General features: G+C 38.5%; 1 protein-coding gene across 4 annotated transcripts; it reads right to left on the bottom strand.

Annotated features, from left to right (window-relative positions):
• Window positions 1-286: 286 nt before the first annotated feature.
• Window positions 287-23,235, bottom strand: LOC6569866. Of its 4 annotated transcripts, none has more exons than XR_004365494.2 (8): window positions 23,062-23,235; window positions 9,639-10,429; window positions 6,501-6,653; window positions 5,016-5,156; window positions 4,821-4,935; window positions 3,681-3,877; window positions 1,741-2,190; window positions 574-609 (listed from the first exon to the last, which is right to left on the bottom strand). XR_004365494.2 is itself a non-coding variant. In XM_032741669.2 (7 exons), exons 2-7 carry the CDS (start codon window positions 10,318-10,320, stop codon window positions 329-331), a joined length of 1,569 nt encoding a protein of 522 aa, XP_032597560.1. In that variant the 5' UTR covers window positions 10,321-10,429; window positions 23,062-23,218; the 3' UTR covers window positions 287-328. The 4 variants fall into 4 exon arrangements, 2 of the variants coding, with proteins under 2 accessions (XP_032597560.1, XP_032597561.1); XR_004365495.2 differs by having other exon boundaries at window positions 3,690-3,877; XM_032741669.2 differs by lacking the exon at window positions 1,741-2,190 and having other exon boundaries at window positions 287-609; window positions 23,062-23,218.

Raw genomic sequence — 23,235 nt, 5'->3', positions numbered from 1 at the left:
ATATATAAATATATATATGTTTGTGTAATTAATTAATTAGCATTTTGTTGTCTTGTGTGGTTCTGCAAAAATTTGTTATACGCTTAATATGGTTTCGAAAAATTGTCCATTAATTTGCAAAAATTGTCGGTTTAAAAAAAGTTACTAACAATGGCATTATGTCTGGGCCCGTGTCAAAACGGGTCCTTATTATCGCGTGCATATTAAACGACGATATCGACGATTTGTTGACTCGTTTATCTGTGTTTATTTGTTTACTTGTTTTTTTCTTTTCATTTCATTTCATTTCATTGCTTGTTTGTTTGTTTTGAATTTTTTCTTCTTTTTTTTATGTAATTACTTTCATAGCTTTTGTGTCCTTCTGTCCTGGTTCGATAATTTCAACGGTCACGCTCTCGGCTACGGGATTTGTGGTAATGTTCGTAATCAGCGATTCCTCCTGCGGCGACTGCAGATGGTGCGAGTGGTGCTGTCGGTGCGCGGAGCCGTGTCGCTCATGATGACCACCTCCGCTGGACACCTTGCCAGGTGCCACGGAATTTGAGCGATTTGAGCGTACCGATGTAGCTGACGCATTGCTGGCACTGCCATGAGATTCCGACTGGGAGCCTGTGGAGGAGCACGTGGCAAATGTTTATTACGTTTGCAGTTTGAAATCGAGCACAGCAAAATATATAAAACGCATAACCGGAATTCGTTCAAAGAACAGCAAACGACAACAACAACAATAAGAACAAGAAGGTGTATATAGGTGTTAGCCAGCATTCACTTTGGCGCCGGTGAAGATGACACTCAGCGAAGTCAGATTGTGCCTTGCAAACAGGACAACGTGAGGCATCCGCAGACATTGAAAAATGCATCCGAACGAGCACAAGGACTACATAGAAACATGTTATACATACTACATACATATATATATTTACTAATGCAGTGGTCGCTTGGAAATTCAAATCCACAACAATTAATATCTAATTTGTAAAATTCTTAAATTCCGCTTTAAAAATTAAGTAATGATTTGAAATTAGGATTTATGGTCCATTATTAAATGGAAGTCTTAATTTCCGAGCGACCACTGTACTTAATAGTACTAAGCAAAATTATTGAAAGTAATCCAGTTACATCATTTATCTAGCATACTAAAATCATACAAAAAAAAAGGAACTCAGGAATCGGGCGTGCTTTCAAAATGAAGTCAACTAAAAGCATAAGCGGAAACGGAAATGGAAATGGAAATGAAAATCAAACGCTTCTAGAGCACTATTTAATTTAGAGTTTATGGATTAGAAAGTGTTCGAGTATAATGACAGTTTTCTTTAGATCCAGTTGAAGTGTCTATAAGTAGTACATAGAGTAGGCAGACTAATCAACTAAAATCTGTAACTTGAACGGCAATTCTGTGTAATCTTTTGGTTTGGCTTGTTATTTGTATTTCGTGTTGGGTGTTTGGCAGTGTTTTGACGGTTGTTTTGGAACAATACATGGGTTAGTAGTAGCAGTAGCAGTAGTAGTAAATATTATATTTGGTATGGGTAAGAGCATTTACTTGTTTTTTTTTTGGTTGGAAGTTAACGGCAACTCTCACTACAACTTTGCGTTTAATGTTTGGTTTGTAGTTACAACATTTGGTACAACAACAACAACGACAACAACGACAACAAAGACAGCAACTACAATTACAGGACACAGCTAACAACACACATTCAACAAATTGAGGCAACTACAACGTTGGCTGCTGCATACCTCGTTCGGGATCTGGAACTGGAACTGGATACTGGATACTGGATACTGATATGGCTGCATTGCATTTATTTGTATATGTATATTATTTATTTTTTATTTTATTGTTGGCCTATGACTAAAACTTATTGGCATCCGGATTGGCAGTCATGCCGCAAGCAGGAGCCGCTCCTGGCGAGGACACATACGTAGTCGTCACGGTGATAGATGATGCTGGCGTCGGCGTCGGCATCGGCGTTGACGTCGTCGTCGTCGTCGTTGCGGCTGGGGCAGCATTCGTTATTGTGGCGGTCGCTGATGTTGTTGTTGGCACGTAGGGTAGAAAATGGCTATGGACAACATTGTACTGACTGGCAGCGCTCGGATGATGCTCCAGCAGTCGCGAACAGTTGGAGACATCGCTGACACGGGAGTCGCTCGAGCGCGTGTTGCTCTTCGAGCGTATCATGCGACCTTTGTTTTTTTTTTTTTTTTTTGTTGCAACATCAATTGTTGTTGTGCGCATACGTGTGCGTGTGTGTGTATATGTAGTATTTGAGTGGGTGTAAGTGATTGTGTGTGTGTGTGTGTTGAGTGTTGCAGGAGAAAGAGCAGGCGGCGAGCAAAGGAAATGTTTATTGTTTGGCATCGCGACACACAAAACACAAATAACAATAAATTAAAGTACGGGGGGAGAAAGGAAGGGGCACAAAGGTAATTGGTAACAACTGTCTGTCCGCCGGGCTTAAGATAACAAAACCAAACAGCAAACGGCAACAACAATATAGTCCAGCTCCGAATTGAACGGTTCTTAAAGCGTCAATCAATTTGATTGAGCCCCAAAGAGTTTGGCCGTGCTCACTTGAACTTGTCGCCGCTATTTTGTTTTGTAGTTGATTACAATTTCGATTGCGTACAGAAACTCAATCACAACACGATCCACTCAATTGGGTAAACCTCAAGAGCTCTATAACTAATATGTGTGTATACCTGTAAGCTTCTAATAATAAGTCTTTAAGCAGCATAAAGTGGTCTCGAAATACATCGATTTCATTTTGATTTGATCAAGGTGCTCTTCCTCATTGATTGTTTGTTATATCAAGTCAGTTAAAACTTTCATACGTCAAAGGTCTTTCACATTTCAATGACAATCCAAATGCCTCCATACAAAAAAATTATTTTTCAATCAGTTTTGCTTCAATCAAAGTAAACAAATATTATGTTACTATATTTAAGGCTTTGCTCAAGATAAATAAATAACTTCTGGGAACAAAAAAATATTTAAACATTTAACGATATTTAATGCAAATAATATGAAATCAATTCACAATTCCTAATTCTCATTAACCAATCGATTTTCAATGGAAAACTTAATTGAATCTAGAACATTTTTAAACTGATTTCCTTAACGAACAAATCTCTCTAATAAATAATGGTATCATATCGCAAAAGACAACTGGCTGAATCTCATTAATTGATATTATTGGTTTGTAAATGAAATCGCAATTTTGTTTGCCCATAAATACATGCATTAAGTATATTTACTTCTATTTGTAAATTGTTATTATTATCAAATGTCAATCAAGGGATGTGTTAAAGATATATATTTATATTGTGTATCTGTTCAATAATATTTTGTTGTTTTAGCAACAGCTTAACTTTTTGCACACTTCCACGAAGTTTTCGTCGGATTTTGTTTTGCTTTTAGTTGTGATTTGTTTGGTTAGTTTGTTTGGTGACTGACTGACTGACTGACTGATTGATTGATTGAGTTCTTTATTTTTATTGTGTGCAGAAAGTTCTGCAAGTTCTCTAACCAAATTGCAAAAACCAAACAAAATTAGAATGAACGACAAAAAACACACAAACAAATTGAAAATCAAAGCAAAAAAAATGCGTACAGTTTACATTAGATTATTACTTGTAGGGGGTGCCATCAAAGAAGCCACATATGGAATACAAACCTGTCTTACCTAGCGACGGATTCGGCGAATGTGGACGCAGCGATGCCATGCTCGGTTGTCGCGATGGAGCCCGCACAGACATCCGGGAGCCGCGCCTGTCCTGGCCATGCAGCAACTTATTGTCCCGCAACAGGGATACGTTCATCAAGCGAGGATTCGGCGTATTAAATATGGTGCGATTCTCGTGCCAACGTGCCCTAAGACAGAGAGAGAGAGAGAAAGCAAGGAAAAAAGTGTTCAATTAGTTAATGTAGCAAAATGTGAATCAATTTGGTGCAGGGGCATAGGTGTTCAAAGCAACATCAACTAAATTTACAAGTTTCCACTGCATATTAATTTATTGTATTTAAATGTAATTAAAATGTAATGCTATTAAAAAGCAGCTTTAGTCTATATATTAGAAACACCTCTTCTTATTTTTCTAGAAAAAGTATAAATTTGTATTTTTGTTGTTAACCCAAAAACATAAAAAAAAGTTTCAGCAAAATGCACAATTTACGAATTAACAAAAGATTTACAGATTTTTATTCTAAAAACTTTAATTTTGGAATTGTTGCTCCTTTAAATATTTTTTTAAATCAGTCGTTTCGCTAAATCGTTATTATTTTGTTTTGAATATTGTTTTTTTTTTCATCTGAATTCTAAGGTTGTCCTGTCACAAGGACTACGCCCATGCTCTCTGCTCAATGATGACATGTGCAAAAGCTGGGCGTTGTTCAACCATATTCACATTGATTTTGCTGTTGCTCTTGGCTGCGTTTAATGCCAATTAATGCAAAAAATTTGTTCATCTAACTGAAATTAATTGCTGATCAAATTATGTATCATTTGGCCAGGCAACCAGGCAGCCAGGGCAACGACGAGCTAAAAAGTTCAGTTGAGTTGCGTTAATGAAACAGCCGGTCCACATCCTCATCCCCATCCCCATCCCCATCCTCATCTACTCACTGCACATCATCCAGCACCCAGCCCATTGACCCAATTAGGTTATGGAAGTGCAAACAAAAGCCAAACCCAACGCCAAAACCTAACCGTCCAACGCTGGAACTGATTTCTGATTTTGGTACAGTTGAGCTTCTACTGTGAATCTGATGTTTGTGTGTGTTTTGGTGATAAATATTTGCATTGCAATTTACTCACTGGCTAAACAATCGCAGGACGACACAAATAATAATAAACATCAATGCCATTCCTACCAGCACTCCAATCATGGCCGGATCAATGTACGTCTCGGGTCCTCGCTTGTCCTGGCGCCCTGCAAGCAAACAGCAAGCAAACACTTTCCATTACTCAACCTTTAATCACAAACACAAAAGCCGCAGGTTCAACACCGACCTTTGCACTCGACAGACCCATCCTTGCCCCAGATGGGCGACATCTCAAAGCGACATATGCAGCGTCCATCCCGGCATTCCGTCTGAAAGTAAATCGCTTCACACTGCTCGTTGAAGAAGCAGCTCTCGTTGATGGCAGCCGCTGCAAAAGTGGAAGTGTAAGGAGTGAAATCCTTGTGTGGTCTACATGATTCATATGTGTACAGTCTATATACAAATATATATATATATATATCCTTTTCATTGTTTCCGCACATGCTGACAACTACCGTCGTCGGTGCGGGAACAGCACAGTTGGGATTGTGACTCCATCGCAATTGTCACTGGCGTCACTTTGATGGCTGTCAGACAAATATTTTTATGGGGGCAGGCAAAGGGGCGATTATGGAGGGCAAGTGGAATCCACCCACCTTGTCGTCTGACTATTTACAATGCCCTATATGGCGATATAGCGTTGTATTTGAATAATTTAACATGTGTGTAAATATATGTCTGCAAATTTCCTTATCATTCTGTCTGATGATCTTGGTCAATGTCACTGGTATTTATTGGCGAAAGATAGGAAAAGGAACGGTGTGTCTAACAGTCTGAAATTTTTCTTTAGATCTTTTATTCAATAACACGTATAACTTAATTATGAGTCGCCTAGCATTATATTATTCTTGATTTTACTCTCCTGTAAACTTGCATTGAAAATGTCTGAGAATTAAATGTAAAATACATGAATAAAGTAAATAGATAATTGTCTAAATTTTATTTGTTTCAAAATTGCTAATTTTATTAATATTGAAGCCATTGTTCTTAATATTTATTGAGATTTTGTAGGTAAACAATTTAGAACCACAAAAATTCCCTTGAAATATATAAATTCTTTATTATTATCAGAGAGATAGTACTTTCGGGACATAATCACTAATTGATTATACTGCAGACTGGTGAATCATGATTCAGCTACCTAATACAGAAATCATATTTATGATTTCGCAAGTTTTCCTAACGTTTTGTTTAGTTTAGTTCAGCGCATATCGTTATGCGCGATGATTCATTATATTATTCATAAATGACTTGGTCGTTAATATGTCAATCATCGATGGACGATAATTGCTCAAATCGATTTTAATTTAAGGTATTAAATGTGCCCTGCGTTCGGGGAATTTATATTATAATTATGTCAAATATAGATTAAGTATTCAGGGGCTTGTAATCGTGATTTCCCCGCCTTCTCGATGTTTTTCTTCACAAAATTGCAACCAGCTGCCAAGCTTTTTATTTTACTATTCGTTTAATTTTTTATTTTTTTTTGGTTCCTTTTCAATTTACAGCATTTCGTGCTGCGCCCCGGTAATCAACGTAAGGCTTTGGGGGATTTGTTTGCTGGCCATGCATTTTAATGAAAACTTGGCAGACTGACAAGCGAGGCTGTCCGAGTCTGCCTGTGTGCAGCATGCCCCTTCGCCATCCACCCCGTGTCCAACCCAACGCTTACCCTTGCCACATTTATCAATGTGATTGGTGATTTGCAGATCTTCGGTGCACTGGCAGGACTTTTTCTTCGGATCGCATATGGAGCCGGGAAAGCCGCATTCCAACGTATTTTCGCACTTGTCGCCAAACTTCTTCTGCCCACGACTGGCATAATCTATGAACAAATAGAAGAGTGAGAAATAAATAAAATTATACAAAAAAAAACCAACTGCAATCTTCACATATGTTCTTTGCCTAATCCCCAGCGACAAATTTATAATGAAAACCGCAACAAACTTTCAATCCAAGCAACAGTAAAAATAAAAGAAAACCAATTTCAAAGCAAAAGTGAAAAGTATTTGAATCCCGAGCGGCTTAGTGGCAGATTAAAATGTAAATTCATGTATAAATCTCTGAGCCTCCTGACTGAGCATTTCTGTCAGTTAAGTACGAGTTCGGTTAGTAGACCTGTATGTGGGATAACTACACTCGCAAAAATGAAAGGCATCGGGTTTATTATTCTCAAATTACAAGGAATTGCCTTAAAAGCCAAGACAACGTTCCTAAAAATATAGAATATGAGATATTCTGTAGTCGATTAAGCTCAAATCTAATTTAATCGTTAATCTAATTTTTGCTAAAGCGATTTTCAAAGATTGTCGAGCATACTTTTCTTTGAGTGCATATATATATACACCTGAACCAGCTGTGCCCTGAAATGTTTTTTGGTTGCTGGCTACGCAGGTACTCAAGGGGCCGGGAGTGCGGCTCAAGTGGAGGCACTTCAGCCGGTACACAGCCACATGCCACTTGTCGGACGTGGCTTGAGGGGCGAATTCTTCATTAAGTTTGAATGAAATGTAAACATATAGACACACACACAGACATACATAGACGCCTATACAAGCCAAACAGCATGTAAAGTGAGCGGAGTTGCGTTCACATCTTAATTAAGCACTTGGGAGCAACTTTCGGCCGGAACTGGCGTCCAACAATGTGTGCAAAAAAATCTCAACGGCAGTTCGGGGTTAAGCGTCAGCGTTAATGTTGCGGCATATGCCATACTCGCACTAATTTTGTTGATATTCCGCCATAATTACCAAGGCAACGCAACCGCAACGCTGCTGCCGCTGCTGCTGCCAATGTTGATGATGATGATGATGCCGATGAAAGTGACGCTCAGAACGTGGCTGAGACTGCGAATGGGGGTGAAACTGAGGCAGATGATGACGATAGCAGGCAACGGGAAAACGGAAAAGGATGTGCGCCGACCTCGCATTTAAGCCAACGGAAGCGCAAAAGACAAAACAAAATGGCTGCGCTTGCAAAAGGTTGCGCCATTTTTTGTGGTATACATTTATGGTTTTCCCTCTCACCATGTGTGTGTGTGTGTGTCTCTGTGTGTGTTCAAGTCTATTTGCCAGCAGTTTATTTTTAAATACACTGACTTGCTATGAATAGCGCCCAACAATATGCAGCTAAAAAATCAACTACTACTGCTGCTGCTGCTGCTGCATAGCATCAGACTTTTTGTGGCAAGCAACGTTGCAGCAACCGAGCAAATTTTCAGAAAGTGTTGACAAAGTGCACACCGCCTGTCCAATATGCCACAGCCCGCTTATCCCTTGTATTGTTGCCCTTTAATACCCATCTCAAAAAGAGATTACGAAACGTCAGAGTTTTGTTTACCAATGGGGTTTCTTTTGTTGTCCAGCTCAGAAAAAGAACCCGCATATTCTTCAAATCAGTTAAAAAGATTGCTCAAGTCCGGTCAAGGTCGGAAATTCTAGACCAAAGAATCTGCATGTTTTTCAAATCAATTATAAAAGATTATTCAAGTCCAGTCAAGTTCGAGCAGTCCAAGTCAGAGAATGAGATGATTGCGGTAAGCATTTTTTAAGTCATTTCAAGATTAAAGAAAGATTTGTCTTCAATTTACAGCAGTTTCCAATATTTCTTAAATTAGAAAATCATTAATTGATATTTAGTTTATATTTAAACTATTCAAACTCGTAATGAAATTTCTGATTTTCCCTTTTAATAAAATTAACTGAGCATAATTATTGTATTCGATTTGAAATCAATATTGGAATGAAAAGAAATTCTTTACCCTTTGTACTTGAACTTGAGCACAGCGTTTATTTCTCATTGAGGGTAGCTGCTTGTGGCACGTTTCTTTGGCTCATTTTTCACAAATCAAAATTTAGTTTGGCAGACCCCCAAATGGGTTCGTAAGTGATTGCAAATGTCAGAATATTAATGGTCAGCCATTTAACAGGCTCACACAAAGATGCCGGGGCTGCAGACAGTATTTATAATTAGAAACTTTTCTTATTTCGACAATGCTCTCACGTCCTCTACAGGGCAAACTTTTAGCACATGCCCCATGCAGCAGCTCATCAAATGGAAATAGAAATGGAAATTTTCGTTGTGCCACTGCGCACTGCAAAAGGGTCACAAAGCTATAAAAAAAAAGAAAAGAACCACTTGGGCTTAGAGATGGGCACGTATCAAAATTTGTTGTACCAAACACGAACTGAAAACGTAAAACTTGTTTTAAGCACGTACGTTTGAATTTTATTTAATCCGAGCTTTCTTTGAAGTTGAAATAGTTTGTTCAAAAAATATAATTTAAGTGAGAAATTGCCTAAGACAACATTTTTTGGTGTTTCTTTTTAATGTTCGAAATGAAGATCGGTAAATTGTTGCTATTTTTAATACCAATTTTAATTTTAATAAATTATCTCAACTACGATATTTTTAGTCTATAATTTGAAATAAAAAAAAATGTTTATTTTGTTCAACTCTGATTCAAAAGACCAACACGATTAGAGTGACAAATGTGAGAATTCTTTACTTTCAGTTCGTTAATCGTCTGGAGGCTACAGTGTCACATAAAAAACACGACACGGGACCATTATTGGGCGTGCTACTGCAAAAGGCAACATGCAACAATCTACATACATCTAATCATTATGCAATAGTGGGACATGTGCAACCTGATGACGTCACGCTTGTACATATTTGATTACTGTTGCGGCAAATGCTTTTTGCATGCATAGCAATTGAGTCGCGGTGAGCGCATTAGGGCCAGGCTCTGACTGTTCTAGCTGACTGTTCTGGCCCTGTTGTGACCGTACCCCGTGTGGTGTTCACTTACCAAACTCGGGTGTTGTTGTCTCGGGTCCCACGCTGAAGCTATTAACGGCAAAGAAATTGTCACCGTCATCGGCCAAAGCCAACGGCGGCAGGGGCAGCAGCAATGCCGCAACGGCAACGGAAATCAGGCATAGGACGCTGTTTGTGTTTGTGTGGCGCCCCATGTTTTTCATGTTTTCCATGCGGTAGTTGCTGCCACTGACCCGACGCCCCATTAGCATTAACGATTGCTCCTCACGCATTTTTGGGGACGTTGTTGCTGCTGCTGCTGCTGTTCCTGTTGTTGATGTTGTTGCTGTTGCTGTTGTTGCTGTGTGCGGTGTTGGTGTGGCGCCCTCAATGCTTAAGTGCAAGTTGACTTTGCTTGTTTTGGGTGTTATTGTTATTGTTGTGCCTGGCGCCTGGCTGGGCGACAAGTGTCGCGCTTGTTGCTCCAACGCTGTCCAATGGCAATTGTTGCTGCTGCTGCTGCTGCTGCTGCTATTGCTATGGCTTAGACTGTTGCTGCTGTTGACGTCTTTAGCTGTTGCTTCGGCTGCTGCCTCGTCGTCTTCGTCAGCGCATTGTTGTTGCTGTTGCTCACATTTTACACGCGTCTCGCGCCGATACTTGGCAACGCCAATAAAGCGGCCCTGCAGCGTCGCAGCACCGTGACGGGGCTCTAAAGCCCCATCTAATCTCATATTATTCGATAGTCGTCGTCGTGCTCCTCATCCATGCTGCTGCCCACGACTCCTTGAATTCGAGCGCTTCTTGCTGCTCCGTTTGCTGCTTCACATGGAATCGCCCAAACTGCAATCAAAGCATAAACACGCACATTAAAATACAGTCGAACTTCTCAAACTCGAACTTCAAATTGAGTGACAAAATTCAAAATTCAATTTTGTCTTTATAAGTCTAACTCTGATGTTTCGATAAGTCGAATCTTTCTGTTCTTTTTTGCTTTTATTGTTCTTAAATAACTTTCTTTTTTGAAAAGATATGTGTTCTAAAAGATTATTATATTTAAATTTATAATTTATATTCGCAGAGAAATATTTAAAAAAAATTAATGAAAACTCTATTAAAAGCCTATGAGCAATTATAAATACTGTATCACAAAATTATCATATGTATTTGTACTTTATTATTTAGTTTCAAAATAATGATCCGCTTAGAAAAAAGCTCAGTAAAATGCACAAGGACTTCTAGTAAATAATGATTGTCACTGCTTTCTTGGGACACTCAGGAAGAGGAATTGATTTGGATGGCAGATTTAAAACGAGTTCGAATTATAGGAGGACGACTGTAGCTTCTCATTTGCTTTGTTTAGGTTTCTGGTTGAGTTAACGAGGTTGAGGCTAAAAAAGCGGGGCTAATCACTTAACTGCGTGTGAAATTACAAACCGACGTTGAAACAATTTCCGAAAGTGCCAGCAAATGGCCAGCAAAATGAAATTGAAGCCGAGTCCCGACTGGTCAACTCAGCCCAGATGTCCATCAGGCGAGACTTGCCATTTCGCTTTCGCTTTCGCTCTCTCTCTCACTCTCTCTCTCTCTCTCTCTCTCTCTGTGACAACTTGGCACGAAATTAAATTGACTGACAGTAAATTGGGGAATCATTTGTGAGCAATGTCGAGCTGACACTGACCATCAGGAGGGCAGCTAATTGGATTAAGGTCACAGAAGCACACACACAAGGCCATTACATATGCCCGTAGCCAATTCATTGTTATTGTTATTGTTATTGTTTTTGGCCATATTTTGGCTTCTTAACTGCCTTTAAACATTTAATTAAATATCGTTTCAATTATTCGATTTAATTGTTTGCTTTGTGTTGTCTGCATTTACATGGTTTCAGCAATTAATGGCGGCGTGTTGCTGCCAAAGAATCAACGCAATAAATCACGATTTTAAACATGCAACGCATGCAGCTTAAATGTCCTGTCGCCTGCGACTATAAGTCATGCAACTGCAACTAATTATACGTGAGTGTTTTTGTGAGTTGCATCAAGAAGAGGCGTGAAAAGCAGCCAACATTTTCCTGACATATCTGCCAGCAATTTTTAAGAATACCTTTAACGTAGTGCAATACACGTCACGAATACGCTGACGAACATGACACTTCAATTTGTGTCCTTTTTATCCTTAAATTATTTTTATGTGTCGCATTTTTATATTGAGAGCGCTCTTAAAAGAATACTCTTTTTCAATTTCTCCCACTCAAATATTTAAATTTCTGCTTATAACATTGCGAAACCCTTCACGGGCCGCATTATTTTGCATTGTTTTAAGGGTCCCATTGGAATACTTTTTATTACACAGATTTAATACTTTTTTTTATTTAAAATTTACTTTATATACTGATTTGTTTCATGACTTTAAATTTCAAAAATATCTTTACAATTGACGACTTTTATTTAAAATAAATATTAGGTTTTGGGTGCGCAACTTCAGAAAATCATTTAAAGTGCGTGAGACTTGTTGGAATTTAAAAAGACATATCACATTTTTGTGTATATTTTAAATTTGTTTTGTATAAGACTTAAACCCAGGATCTATATTTAATCTGACGCAGTGAAACTAGAGATTACCCAAAGGGTTTACCCAGGACTTAGGCACTCTGTCAAATAGGATTTTGTGGTTATTTTTGGGTATATTTGCACCCAAGAGACCTGGCTCTGTGCAAAAGTTCCCAGCTAGACAGTGTAAATCCGTAGCTAATTTATTCGCCAGCCACAAACATGTAACGCATTTACACTTATCCCATTTTCATATAGGTTCACCAGCATGCACATCAGTAGGCGGCGCTTATCCCATGAAGCAACTCATAAAACGCGACACACGCAACCAAAAGTGATGAGCGGGAAACGTGTTGCATGCTTTGTATGTGCCGCATTCTCCGGCGTTTAATATATTTATGTACAAATTGTTTTCGGGCTTTCCATAAATTTATGTGACGACGGCATTAAAAGCGAGCCTAATAAATAAATGTCAAATACTGCGTATACGCAATATTAATATATGGCCTGCAATGGGACTTCATCCTGATGAGACAATCGCTTGACACATGAATGGCAAACCCACCAAAATGAAAAAAAAAAAAACAAACAAACCCACACGCCAGGAAATTACAACAATAATAACCCAGGATATGAATTTCCTTTCATTCAGTCACAGAGGATGAAGCAAGTGGAGCTCGATGTATTGTCTGCTTTTTTTTAGTGGGCGGGGGTGGTGGGGGCGGGGGCACATTACACTACAAAATTTGAATGCTAATTAACAAACACGAGCCGAGCATAAAGGATAACACCAGCCAGCTTAAACGTGGCCTAAGCGTAATGCGGCACTACGACCCAATAAATACTTATGGGTGGGCTATTCTTTTAACATAAGACCCAAGGCCGAGTGTCTGAGCAGAGAGCCAAGCGTCCTTTTATATAGTCATATACACATATATAGTATACTTACACACATATATATATATATATGTATATATATGTACATATAAAAATAAAACCACATACTAGGCCAAAGAACCAATTCAGAAATTCGTGCAATAAATTCTGCAAACAATAGAGAAAGCCTTACATTTAAGCATCTGTGTATTCACATGTGTCTGTGTGCGTGTATTGTGTGTGTGTTTTGTGTGTGTGTGTGTGTGTATTGTGTGTGTGTGTGATGTGTGTGTGACAAGTACAAGTACAAGTCGCTACAGAGTGGCAACAACACTGCACTCGCATAGACAAACAATGAGCACCCAACACAAATCCCGAGCAAAACGCAAGCTTTTGGAGACGCTGCACAGTGTCTCTGGTTTTATGATAATGTGTGCGACTTCAAAGGTATCAACATGCTGAAAGTAGTTCTTAATAAGCACATGAAAAGACCATAAAAAGCTATCAAAATATTCTCTTTCATCTCTGCCTTATATCTTTATTGCATAACGCGTACTGAAGAAAAAATCCATCCAAATGACTTTTAAATTCTTTACAGTTGAAAACCTTATTAAAGTTTAAAAACTCTCTTTCATATTTTAATACCGCATTCCATTTAAAATAATAACTTGGAAATCTTGTTAAATTCACTCACACTTGTGAAGAAAACCAACTTACTTGAAGGTTTCTCAACTGCTGTCAGCTTTATATACATTTTGAACATGTTCTCAACCTTTAAACAATATGTAAAACTTTAATAACGAGATTAAATTTACTTCATAAACCGATTATAAATGCAAATTAGCTGCCCAGCTGCTTAAAAATAACCTTAATTTACATTTAAACTAATGGAAACAAAGCTTTGCTTCGCAAGCAAAACATCGATTTTGAGGATTATTATTATTTGGGGGCTTCATAGACAACGACCTTTTAGTACTATTGTGCCCCCTTCAGAGCCTCTTGCTCTTCCATCAATCCTAATTCCTCCTGCAGGATTCTTCATCGCGATGAGGGTTTCTATGTCTGCTAACACTCTCTAAATTGTGAACGATTTATGGGCAATTATACACCAATGTGCACAAAGCTAAAGACGCACCCTGGCTAAATGCCAACAACTGAAATCCGTATCTCATATGTAGTATAGCTATCTGTTAGTCCTTTACTTTATTGATTGCTTGATGTATGTAATCTGAATGCAGAATCTACACTAACTAACACCCCACGACAAAGCAGCGTGCCAAAACTAACGCAGTTCATTCGCATATCTTAAGAGGCTCTCATTTAGGCAATACAATATCCTTTTATACTCAGGCTGATTGAATGTACATGTGTGTGTGTGTGTGTGTCTTGACTGGCAGCCAAACAAAACGACGTTGAACAAATGGTTTGGCATTAAGTTCGAGAAATGCGTCCCACGGATTGCAATAGACATGGCGCCAAGTGGTGATGGATGTCCTGTGAACTCGGCCAGAATGCAGCCTTAGTCTGACAGGCGCATCCTTTACAAATTATAGTCCCCATGGGTCTAACTCATCTAGCTGTTTCCCAAATTGCCAATAAACTAATCAAAATTGCATGCCAAATCATTTATACGGAATTTTTTTTTTAGTTTTTGGTTTTTTTTGGAACATTAACCACATAAATCATTTGTGTGGCTTGCTAGCCGCAGTTGGTGTTAAGGGAAATACTTAAATTTGGAAGGATATTTGTAACAGGACGAGAATTGAAGACCCACTCATTGAGGTCAATGCGCTGAATGGCAACTAATGCAGATAATCACTGAGATTATCTTTAAGAATTAACCCAAATCAGACGAATTTCGCAAAACTAAACTGTTGAATGAGAAAATTGAATGTTTGCGATGTCAAAGGACTAAACTTTCGCACACATGAATTGGCTAAAACATACCTTGGAAATTTTTCAACAAATTGAATGGGCGTAATTGCTGTGGACATTAATTCATAGTGCTTAACTCCCAATGAAATCAGGTCATTTAATACTTTTGGCAATTATATTCATTATCTGTTTATTTTATCATTATGTCTATAATCTGAATTTTATAGCCACATGCAATTTTACACCACTTGCTAATGATCGACTCCATTAGATCCAAACAGCAATTAGATGTTTGTGTCAGTTTCGTTTTGTTTTGTTAGTTAAGTAATTGGTTTTTTAATTTGAATTTTGTTAAAATGAAAAGGAACTGTTAGGTGATATCTCAAATATTTGTAGCAGGCCACAGCGACTCGATGAGCTTTCCCATCTTTTACCAGACATAGCCAGAAGATACACTATAAATTACAAATTAATTATATTATTTTATGACAAAAACTCTCAAGTCACAAACGTTCTAAATAACCATATTATTATGTGTATATGTAAAAGTAATGAATGTAATAAGTCAATTTGCGAAATACTTCACTTCCCTGCAGAAGTAATTGATTGCAGAAAAAAGGCGCCTGCCTCAAGGATCGAAAGGAAGATAAAGTATTCTTCAGCTCCTTGCAACTTATTCAAATATGAATAATAATATTTGTGTCGCCACTTGTACTCTGATTCATTTGCAGTCATTTATTCTGTCGTTGGGCTTTGCCAACACCTCTGCCTATTTATTTATTCAGTTTTATACTGCGAATGGTTTTTTTTGTGATTGTCTAACGTATTCGTGATTAATTCACATGACGATATGCATGCATAACTATGGCTATCGCAATGTGCATATACATATATTGCTATACATATACATATATATTCAAACTCAATTAAATATCGCATGTTAGTAATATGACTCCAAATGGAGGGAGAAAGTCTGCTCCACGTTGTGCGCCTATTGTGAATTCATTTAGTTTTCCCAGACTGTTGAAAATTTGCGTGAAAGGGCGAAGGGATGAATGGAAATTGGGGAAACTTTGGTTTAGAAGTCGCTAAGTGTAAATGCGGAGCATGCAATTAACATGCTATATAATGAATTATGATTCTTTTTGTACAGAACAATATTATAGAGGTTATGTGGCACCAGTTCTGGGTTACTCTTGATTGCTGTTGGTTGCCACAATTTGGGTCGTGAGCGGCTTCAATGTTGCTGCTGCGCTCGGCAAACGGTTTCGGCCGCCGTTGCCACGTGAAGGGCAATAAATAAAATTGCGAAAAATGCGAATAAACAATAAAGTATTGCCTAGTTGGCATTGTCGCTGTTCCATGCTTAAAGCAAACAAATTCAAAACAACAACAAACTGCCAACGCGTGGATAACAACAACCAATATAACAACAACAAAACTAAAACAAACGAAACGAAAGCGGATGTGGCGTGAGTTGTATAGCCATGTAGGCGTTGCTTTCACCAAGGATTGGGGTTGGGGAAAACAGAAATTCCCAAATCACGAAACATGGCGTGGCAAGCAACGGTTCCTAAGGCTTCAGTTCAATTCAGCCCGGCAGAGCAACCACCCCACAACTGTCGCCATTTGCACCACCTTCGTATGTAAACTGTACGCCAAACATTGTGTCCAATTAGCCCACCATAAAGAACAGCGCCACCCCCTCCCGCAAATGAGCTGACAACTGTACAAGATTTGCTGGGACACCAAGGCGGATGCATAACCAGTCACCGTTTCTGTTTTTCTGTCATTCTTTACAATTTCTTTTTGGTTTTGTCGTCCTGTTTCGGCGGTGCTGTTGTCGTGGTTGATGTTGTGCATTTCCGTTTCCGCGACGGATGCGCAGCGGGCTTCTCATGTGATCGGTAATATGGCGTTCGATGTGCAACATTTCACCTTTTAGCTGTCAGACAGAGCATTAATAAATATGCCGTATGCTTTATGGATTGGTTGATATGGCGAGCATTGGTTTTTGTTTTGTGGCTTTTCTTTGGCATTGTGTGCGTTCGTGGTATGTGTATGTGTAATGCATTACGCATACGCCACGTGCAACAAAGTTGAGGTCAGCGCTGTTAATATATTTATAATGCACGCAAGCAGCAATGGCGCGCAACTGCGATTTAATTAGATACGCCAACTTGTGGCAAGTTATTGTAATTATGATAATACTGACTGCTGAAACCAAATTCAGAATCAAATAATAGCAGTTTATTACATTTTTAGGCTAGCAATCAGTTCGAGCTCTAAAATTATAAATAATGTAAGCATTGGAGTTCATTGTACAAATTTAAACTCATCGATTTTTTACTAGGTACAATATTTGTAAATTTCTTTGAAATGCAAACGAGAAAATGAAAAGCGATTTGACTGTTTACAAATGTTATCCCCATTATTAATTCGTTAAGCAAAGTATAAGCTAATATTTTTCCTAGCTTCTCAGCCCAAACCAAATAAGTTGAAAACTTTATAGCACTCTGCCTATAAAGTCCACATACAGTGTCTTATGTATGTATATATTTATAAATATTAAATCTGTTTCACTATTTTCGCAGTGTGACATGCATTGAAAGCAACGATAATCTCTGGCACAATTAAACATTCAACGGCACTATCGAAATCTAAGTTGCCAATGCATATACACTTGTATGTCAACCTTCGAAGATAATCCTGAATTAATTTATATACCGTATTTATGTGGCTGTAGATAAGTGCTCTGACACACCGTTTGTCATATACATATATATGCGGCAAATGGGTCATAGGATCTGGCTAAGAACACTTTGGCCCCTTTCGCAGCTGGGCAATTTAAACTCAATTTCCCATAAAGAATCTGAATTCATTAAACTTTGCTCGCTTCGCATGAGGTGCACACAAGCAATTCAAAAGCCCATCCGTACGGCATTTACCTTGCAAATTGCCCAACTGAATGACCTGGCTTTAAGGATACACAAATACACCTGAATATATATGTATGTTATATTTGCAACGAGTACACACAAAGAAATAAATACGCAATAGGCAATATTAGATTGCCATAATGAGCACTTGAACAAAATTACAAAGCTAGAAAAACAAAGAAATAATTAAAAATTAAGTAAGATATTCGTATTTCAAGAAAGTTGTTGAAAATAAAACTGTTTATAGATTGAAGTAGATTGGTTTTCATTTTGAAATTCATATTGACTTTAGCTACATCAATGCTTGTAATGAATTAAACTTTATGCAGGAGTGCGGTTCAATTATTCAATAAAGTTCAAACAATATTTATTTGGGATTATTGAAGAACCATTTCGGGTTGTACTTGAATTTTTAACAGAGTTTTTCTCTGAGTGCACACACTGTAGATAGACACGAGTACACTGTTCTGAGTTTTGTGGCGCTTGTCGTTGCATCGGATGTGAATGCGGCTGTGAATGCGGCATGCTTATTTGCCTGGGCGTGTGTAAGTGTGTGTGTGTTTGTGTGTGTGTTTGTGTGTGTTTTTGTGTGTGTTTGTGTGTGTCTTTATGTGTGCTATGCGAAATGCTTTCATACGCCTCGAATGCAGCGTGGCTGCCCCAACGTGCTAATACATTTACCCGTTAATCCATAACATCCGCTTTCACCGATTTCCCCCTTGCCGTGTCCGTATTTGGTCAACCAACCAATCTAAACGGCTCTCGCTGGCTTCACAGTACGCACTTGGACAGGATAACGGTCATCCAGCGACTGTGTGATTAAGCCACAACACTTAGTCATTTTAATTGCACCTGAAACACCTTGAACTTAGGCATAAGTAAACACACCTATACAAAATTGTATTAGTTCAATTTGTTAGATGCACAGTAAAGTATCAAGTATGTAAATAAAATGATGAGTTTTTGTGTCAGAAATTCGGTATAGAAATTCCCCAATCGCCAGCACAAAATACTTATTTCAAGACTGGTAATTTTTATGGGGAAACTGCTTTAGGCCTGAACCATTTTATTCAGCTATTATATTATGTACATAGATGAAATCTTGCTTAAAATCTCTACTAAATTTAAGGATTTCATGCAAAGCTTAACTAATTTACTAAGAATGCGAGAATTTATAATGAATAAAATTGAAATTTATTCTGTCTTTGTTTTTTTCTGTGTAGGCATCCACATACCACAAGTCTACGTGAAAAATGTGCTAAATATTTGTACATCTTCTGCTTTAATATTCTACACGTGCAAGTCTGTAGACACACACACCCATACACACACACAGAGACACACAGCCACACACACAAATACACCCACTTATACAAACATATGCACATCTGTTGGCCATAATGAGCACAACTCGAATGCCAGTTACGTGCAAAGTTCAAGTGGTTTTTGTGTCATCAGCTAAATGGGCCAACCGCCGTTCTGAATTGACTTCAAGTCCCAGTCAGAGTCAGACTCATGCACACACACTCAAGTACATGCCACACACCGAGTGTGGTGTGTTGTGGCATACACCTAACTGAGTCAATTTACAGAATCAACTTAGGCAAATTAATTACAGCTCTTAAATAAACAGCAGCTGGATGAATGGGGGGCAATGACGTATTCTGTATTGTTTTGTTTCTTTACTCATTTATTGCTCCAAGTTTGGTGGGAGTGGATAAGTAGATTGCAATTCTCTGCTTCGTTGCAGGCAAATAAATCACTTGGCAATTATATGAAATTGGAAAATTTGTAACAAAAGTCTACTTGAACTGTTTGTTTGCGAAATCTACTGCCACAGAAAAATATATTTTTATGTGAAAGTGTTTACAAATGTTCATTTTCTTTTGCATACTTAACTGACACAATTGGCTTTCAAATAAATCCCAAGTTGTACTCTATTTTATTAAAATAAATAAGGCACTTTTGAGATGATATATGACAGATATTTACTACTCGGCTTAAGCAAATACTCCAACCAAATTCCAAGCAAAACGAAAGCAATTCGGGGCAGCTTTGCAAAAAGGATTGATGAACGAAGGAATAAAACAAAGTTTTGCCACCGACGGCAGTTAGGCAGGCAACACATCAATTTATCCTGGTTGGGTCATAAAATGGCAATCATTATTATAGTCATGTACCAGGCAATGGGGCGTAACGGCAATCAACGCCAAGACGTTCAGTAAATAACCGCACAGTTTCAATTTTCAACACATAGGCAGATAAATACCAAAGCACACACACACACACACACACACACACACACATGGATAAGAGGATATATATTTAAATGCATATTTTAATAGTCGTAAAAAGGCCTAAAATCCGTCCCTAAGGCCAACAAAGGCGCCAAATGCCACTGGGCATACTTAAAGGTCTCAGATACAAGTGCACACACACACACACATACAGCAGCACACACGCCGAGAGAGAGACACACACACACATATATACATAGAGACACATTTAGACAAGGCCAAGCGCAGCTAAAACAATGGCAACGAACAAGTCATATAAATTATAAACGCAAACTCTGCGACAAGGATATGCACTCGCAAGGAGGCGACATGCGATTTGATGGCAAATCGTTTTACAGTTGGCGACGACGATAGCAAATCGAAAAACAAAAATGAGTGTTGCTGACACAACAAACTCAAAATACCCTTGTATAATGGAGATGGCCTAATTGTTTATAAATTTTATAATTAAGCGATATTTTCGTAGGCAGTTATGCTGCTAGAAGGATAAGAACATTCAAGTCAGATGAGTTTGGTGGAAAAATCTGGTTTAAAGGAGATGCCCTGGTTCAAGTTGCATTTAAATTGAATTATGAAGTTTAAGGATACATTAGTGTAGATATTATGTTATATAATTTATTTATTGTATTATACTGGACGGCTTAGCGAAAAACATTGGTATGTTTGTGCTTATTGATAATGAAGTTAAACTTGCGCTGGCTGCAACCGAACTCAACTCACTGATGCTGATCAGTTATCGATATTTCACTGATATCGCTACTGACTCGATTACTTGCTCTCAATAGTATCGGGACAATGTCAACAGGGCTGCCAGATGAAATTGACAACTTCTCGTTTGATTATCTCCAATACGAAATCCCACAAAACGTATAAAACTTTGAGATATTCTTGTAGAATGGAAATGCCCTGAATATATCTACATTTAACTTGTGCTATATGACATAGTATTCACGTAGATATTGAATCTTGGAAGAATAACAACACTCAAATCCAATTCATTTGGTTGGGATAACGCTTAAAACCAACAAATACTTTCTTATAAGAAGCAATTACCCATCGATAGATATTATCAGAGGTCAGATTTTGAATTTTTATGTCAGTTTCCAAAGAGCGCACAAAAACAAATTATTTTTCTGTCAGCTTTTATGATATTGTGTGTCTTACACATCTCGTGACAAAATTAAAATACCCCCGGAAAGGGCATAAATAGTATTTGCCTAAAAGCTCGTGGCATCTACAGTCACATGCTGTTGCCGCTGGCTAAGGTCAAGGGTCAGGCCTTTTTTGATAATGTCGCAATTTACTGCAACACTTGGCAGGGCAATCAAAGAGCAGCAGCAGCAGCAGCAGCAGCAGTAGCAATAGCAGAAGCAGAACCAGCACCGCCGCCGGCTACCTTTCACTGAATATTTAAGTCTATCAGATATATATATATATATATAAATGTATGTACTGTCAATATTATATTTTTGGTTATAAATTCGATTTGCTGTGTTGCAAAATTGATGACGTGTATTGCAATTGTAACTCAACTGCAGCAGCTGCCGCAATGTCTATGCCCAAATCGATCCAAACGCTCGAGGCGACTCCACTTAACTCCACATGCTACACACTTGCAAGTTCCTGAGTGTATATACATATATATATATATATTTATTTATATATGTATGTGTGTGTGTGTGTGGAGGCCAGGCCTATGCCACGCGATGTGATTGTGACTGCGCAAATGTGACGACGTTGCCAAAGTCAGCTCCAGGCTGCCTCTCTGGCTGGCTGGTTGGCTGGCTGGCTAGGATGACGTAGTCCTCAGTAACAGAGTTTTGGAGTAAAGTGTGTTAGTGGGCCTTTTTGCCTGGGGTTGCTGTTGCACACAGTTACACTAACACACACGCACACACACACACACAGACAGCATTAAAAAGCATTTTTTGTTGGGGTCGGCTGGCATTTCATGCTTTAAACGCGCCATTTACTACAGAGTGTGCTAAATTATTAAAAGCAAAACACGGCACACCAATATAAATATACACACACACACACACAGTGTAAAGTTCATTATATTCATTATATTCAATGTATGCAAAAAGCTCCAGCAACAAATGCTGTTGGTTTGTCATTTTTGTTGCTGCCCCCAAAAGTATGCAGCGCAACATAATCAGTTGCTGTGTGTGCGTGTGTGTGTGTGTGTGTGTGTGTGCATGCCGAGTGGCTTTAAGCTATAATATAGTATTTTCTTTTATGTGTGTGTGTGTGTGTGTGTGTGGTTCGACTTTATGCGTCACGTGAGAATTCCCTTTATTATTATTTGAGTTTTGCTGCTCGCTGTTCGCGTTGTCGACGGCTATTATTGTACCGTTCGTGCATATCACATATGCAAAGCGTTTTAAGTTCTTTTTTGCCTTTCGCAAGAGGCCTTGATGTTCATTCTCAGTTTGTGATTCTGATTCAGCTTTTAGGGAGTGTTCATCACTTATGTACAACCCGTCACGTTCTGGTCAAACAATCTAGGCCTCAATGTTTAATTCAAAGGTATACTTATATATACATATATATATACTATGAGCCAGGAGCTTGAGTTGTAATTTATGTTTCACTTGAGTATTGTTCTTACGGTTGTTTGTGTTGGCATTTTGTTATTTGGTCCTTTTCGGCCCTCTTTACTTGTTTCTTTTTCGGGCAAAAAATCAACAGACAAAACTTTGCACGCTTGCTTGGAGGGCATTTGTTTTTTGGCTGGTAGTTGGTAGTTGTTTTTTTGCTTTTTCCACTGGCTGACTTCACTCACTCAAACACGCACACACACACTGACTCGCAGACACACTTGCACAAACACACACACACACACATACACACACACACACACACTCATACACACACACACACACTCACACAATGAAACGCGCGCGTGAATTATACAAAAATTACAAATTGCTCACAATTTTCTCGTTCGCCTGGCTGCTGTTCAATCGTTGTTCTAGTTTTAGTCGCTGTTGTTGTTCTGGTTTTTTATGTGAATTCTTATTTCTATGGTTTCTCCGTGTTTGGCACGCCTCACGACCAACGCGCTACAACGTCTGACTGCGTTCTGGCCTGGCCGAAACGAAATTCAA

This window comes from Drosophila grimshawi, unplaced genomic scaffold (genome assembly GCF_018153295.1).
Source record: "Drosophila grimshawi isolate 15287-2541.00 unplaced genomic scaffold, ASM1815329v1 contig_311, whole genome shotgun sequence".
Classification (NCBI taxonomy): domain Eukaryota; kingdom Metazoa; phylum Arthropoda; class Insecta; order Diptera; family Drosophilidae; genus Drosophila; species Drosophila grimshawi.
This window is presented reverse-complemented; position numbering and strand designations above follow the sequence as displayed.

Excerpts from the sequence above, each read along its gene's own strand:
- LOC6569866 (XM_032741669.2), bottom strand. The coding sequence starts at position 10,320 with ATGAGATTAGATGGGGCTTTAGAGCCCCGTCACGGTGCTGCGACGCTG. Across the intron at positions 5,157-6,500 it reads CATTGATAAATGTGGCAAGG|CGGCTGCCATCAACGAGAGC; the intron begins GTAAGCGTTGGG and ends CCACTTTTGCAG. Across the intron at positions 610-3,680 it reads TCCGTCGCTAGGTAAGACAG|GCTCCCAGTCGGAATCTCAT; the intron begins GTTTGTATTCCA and ends GCTCCTCCACAG.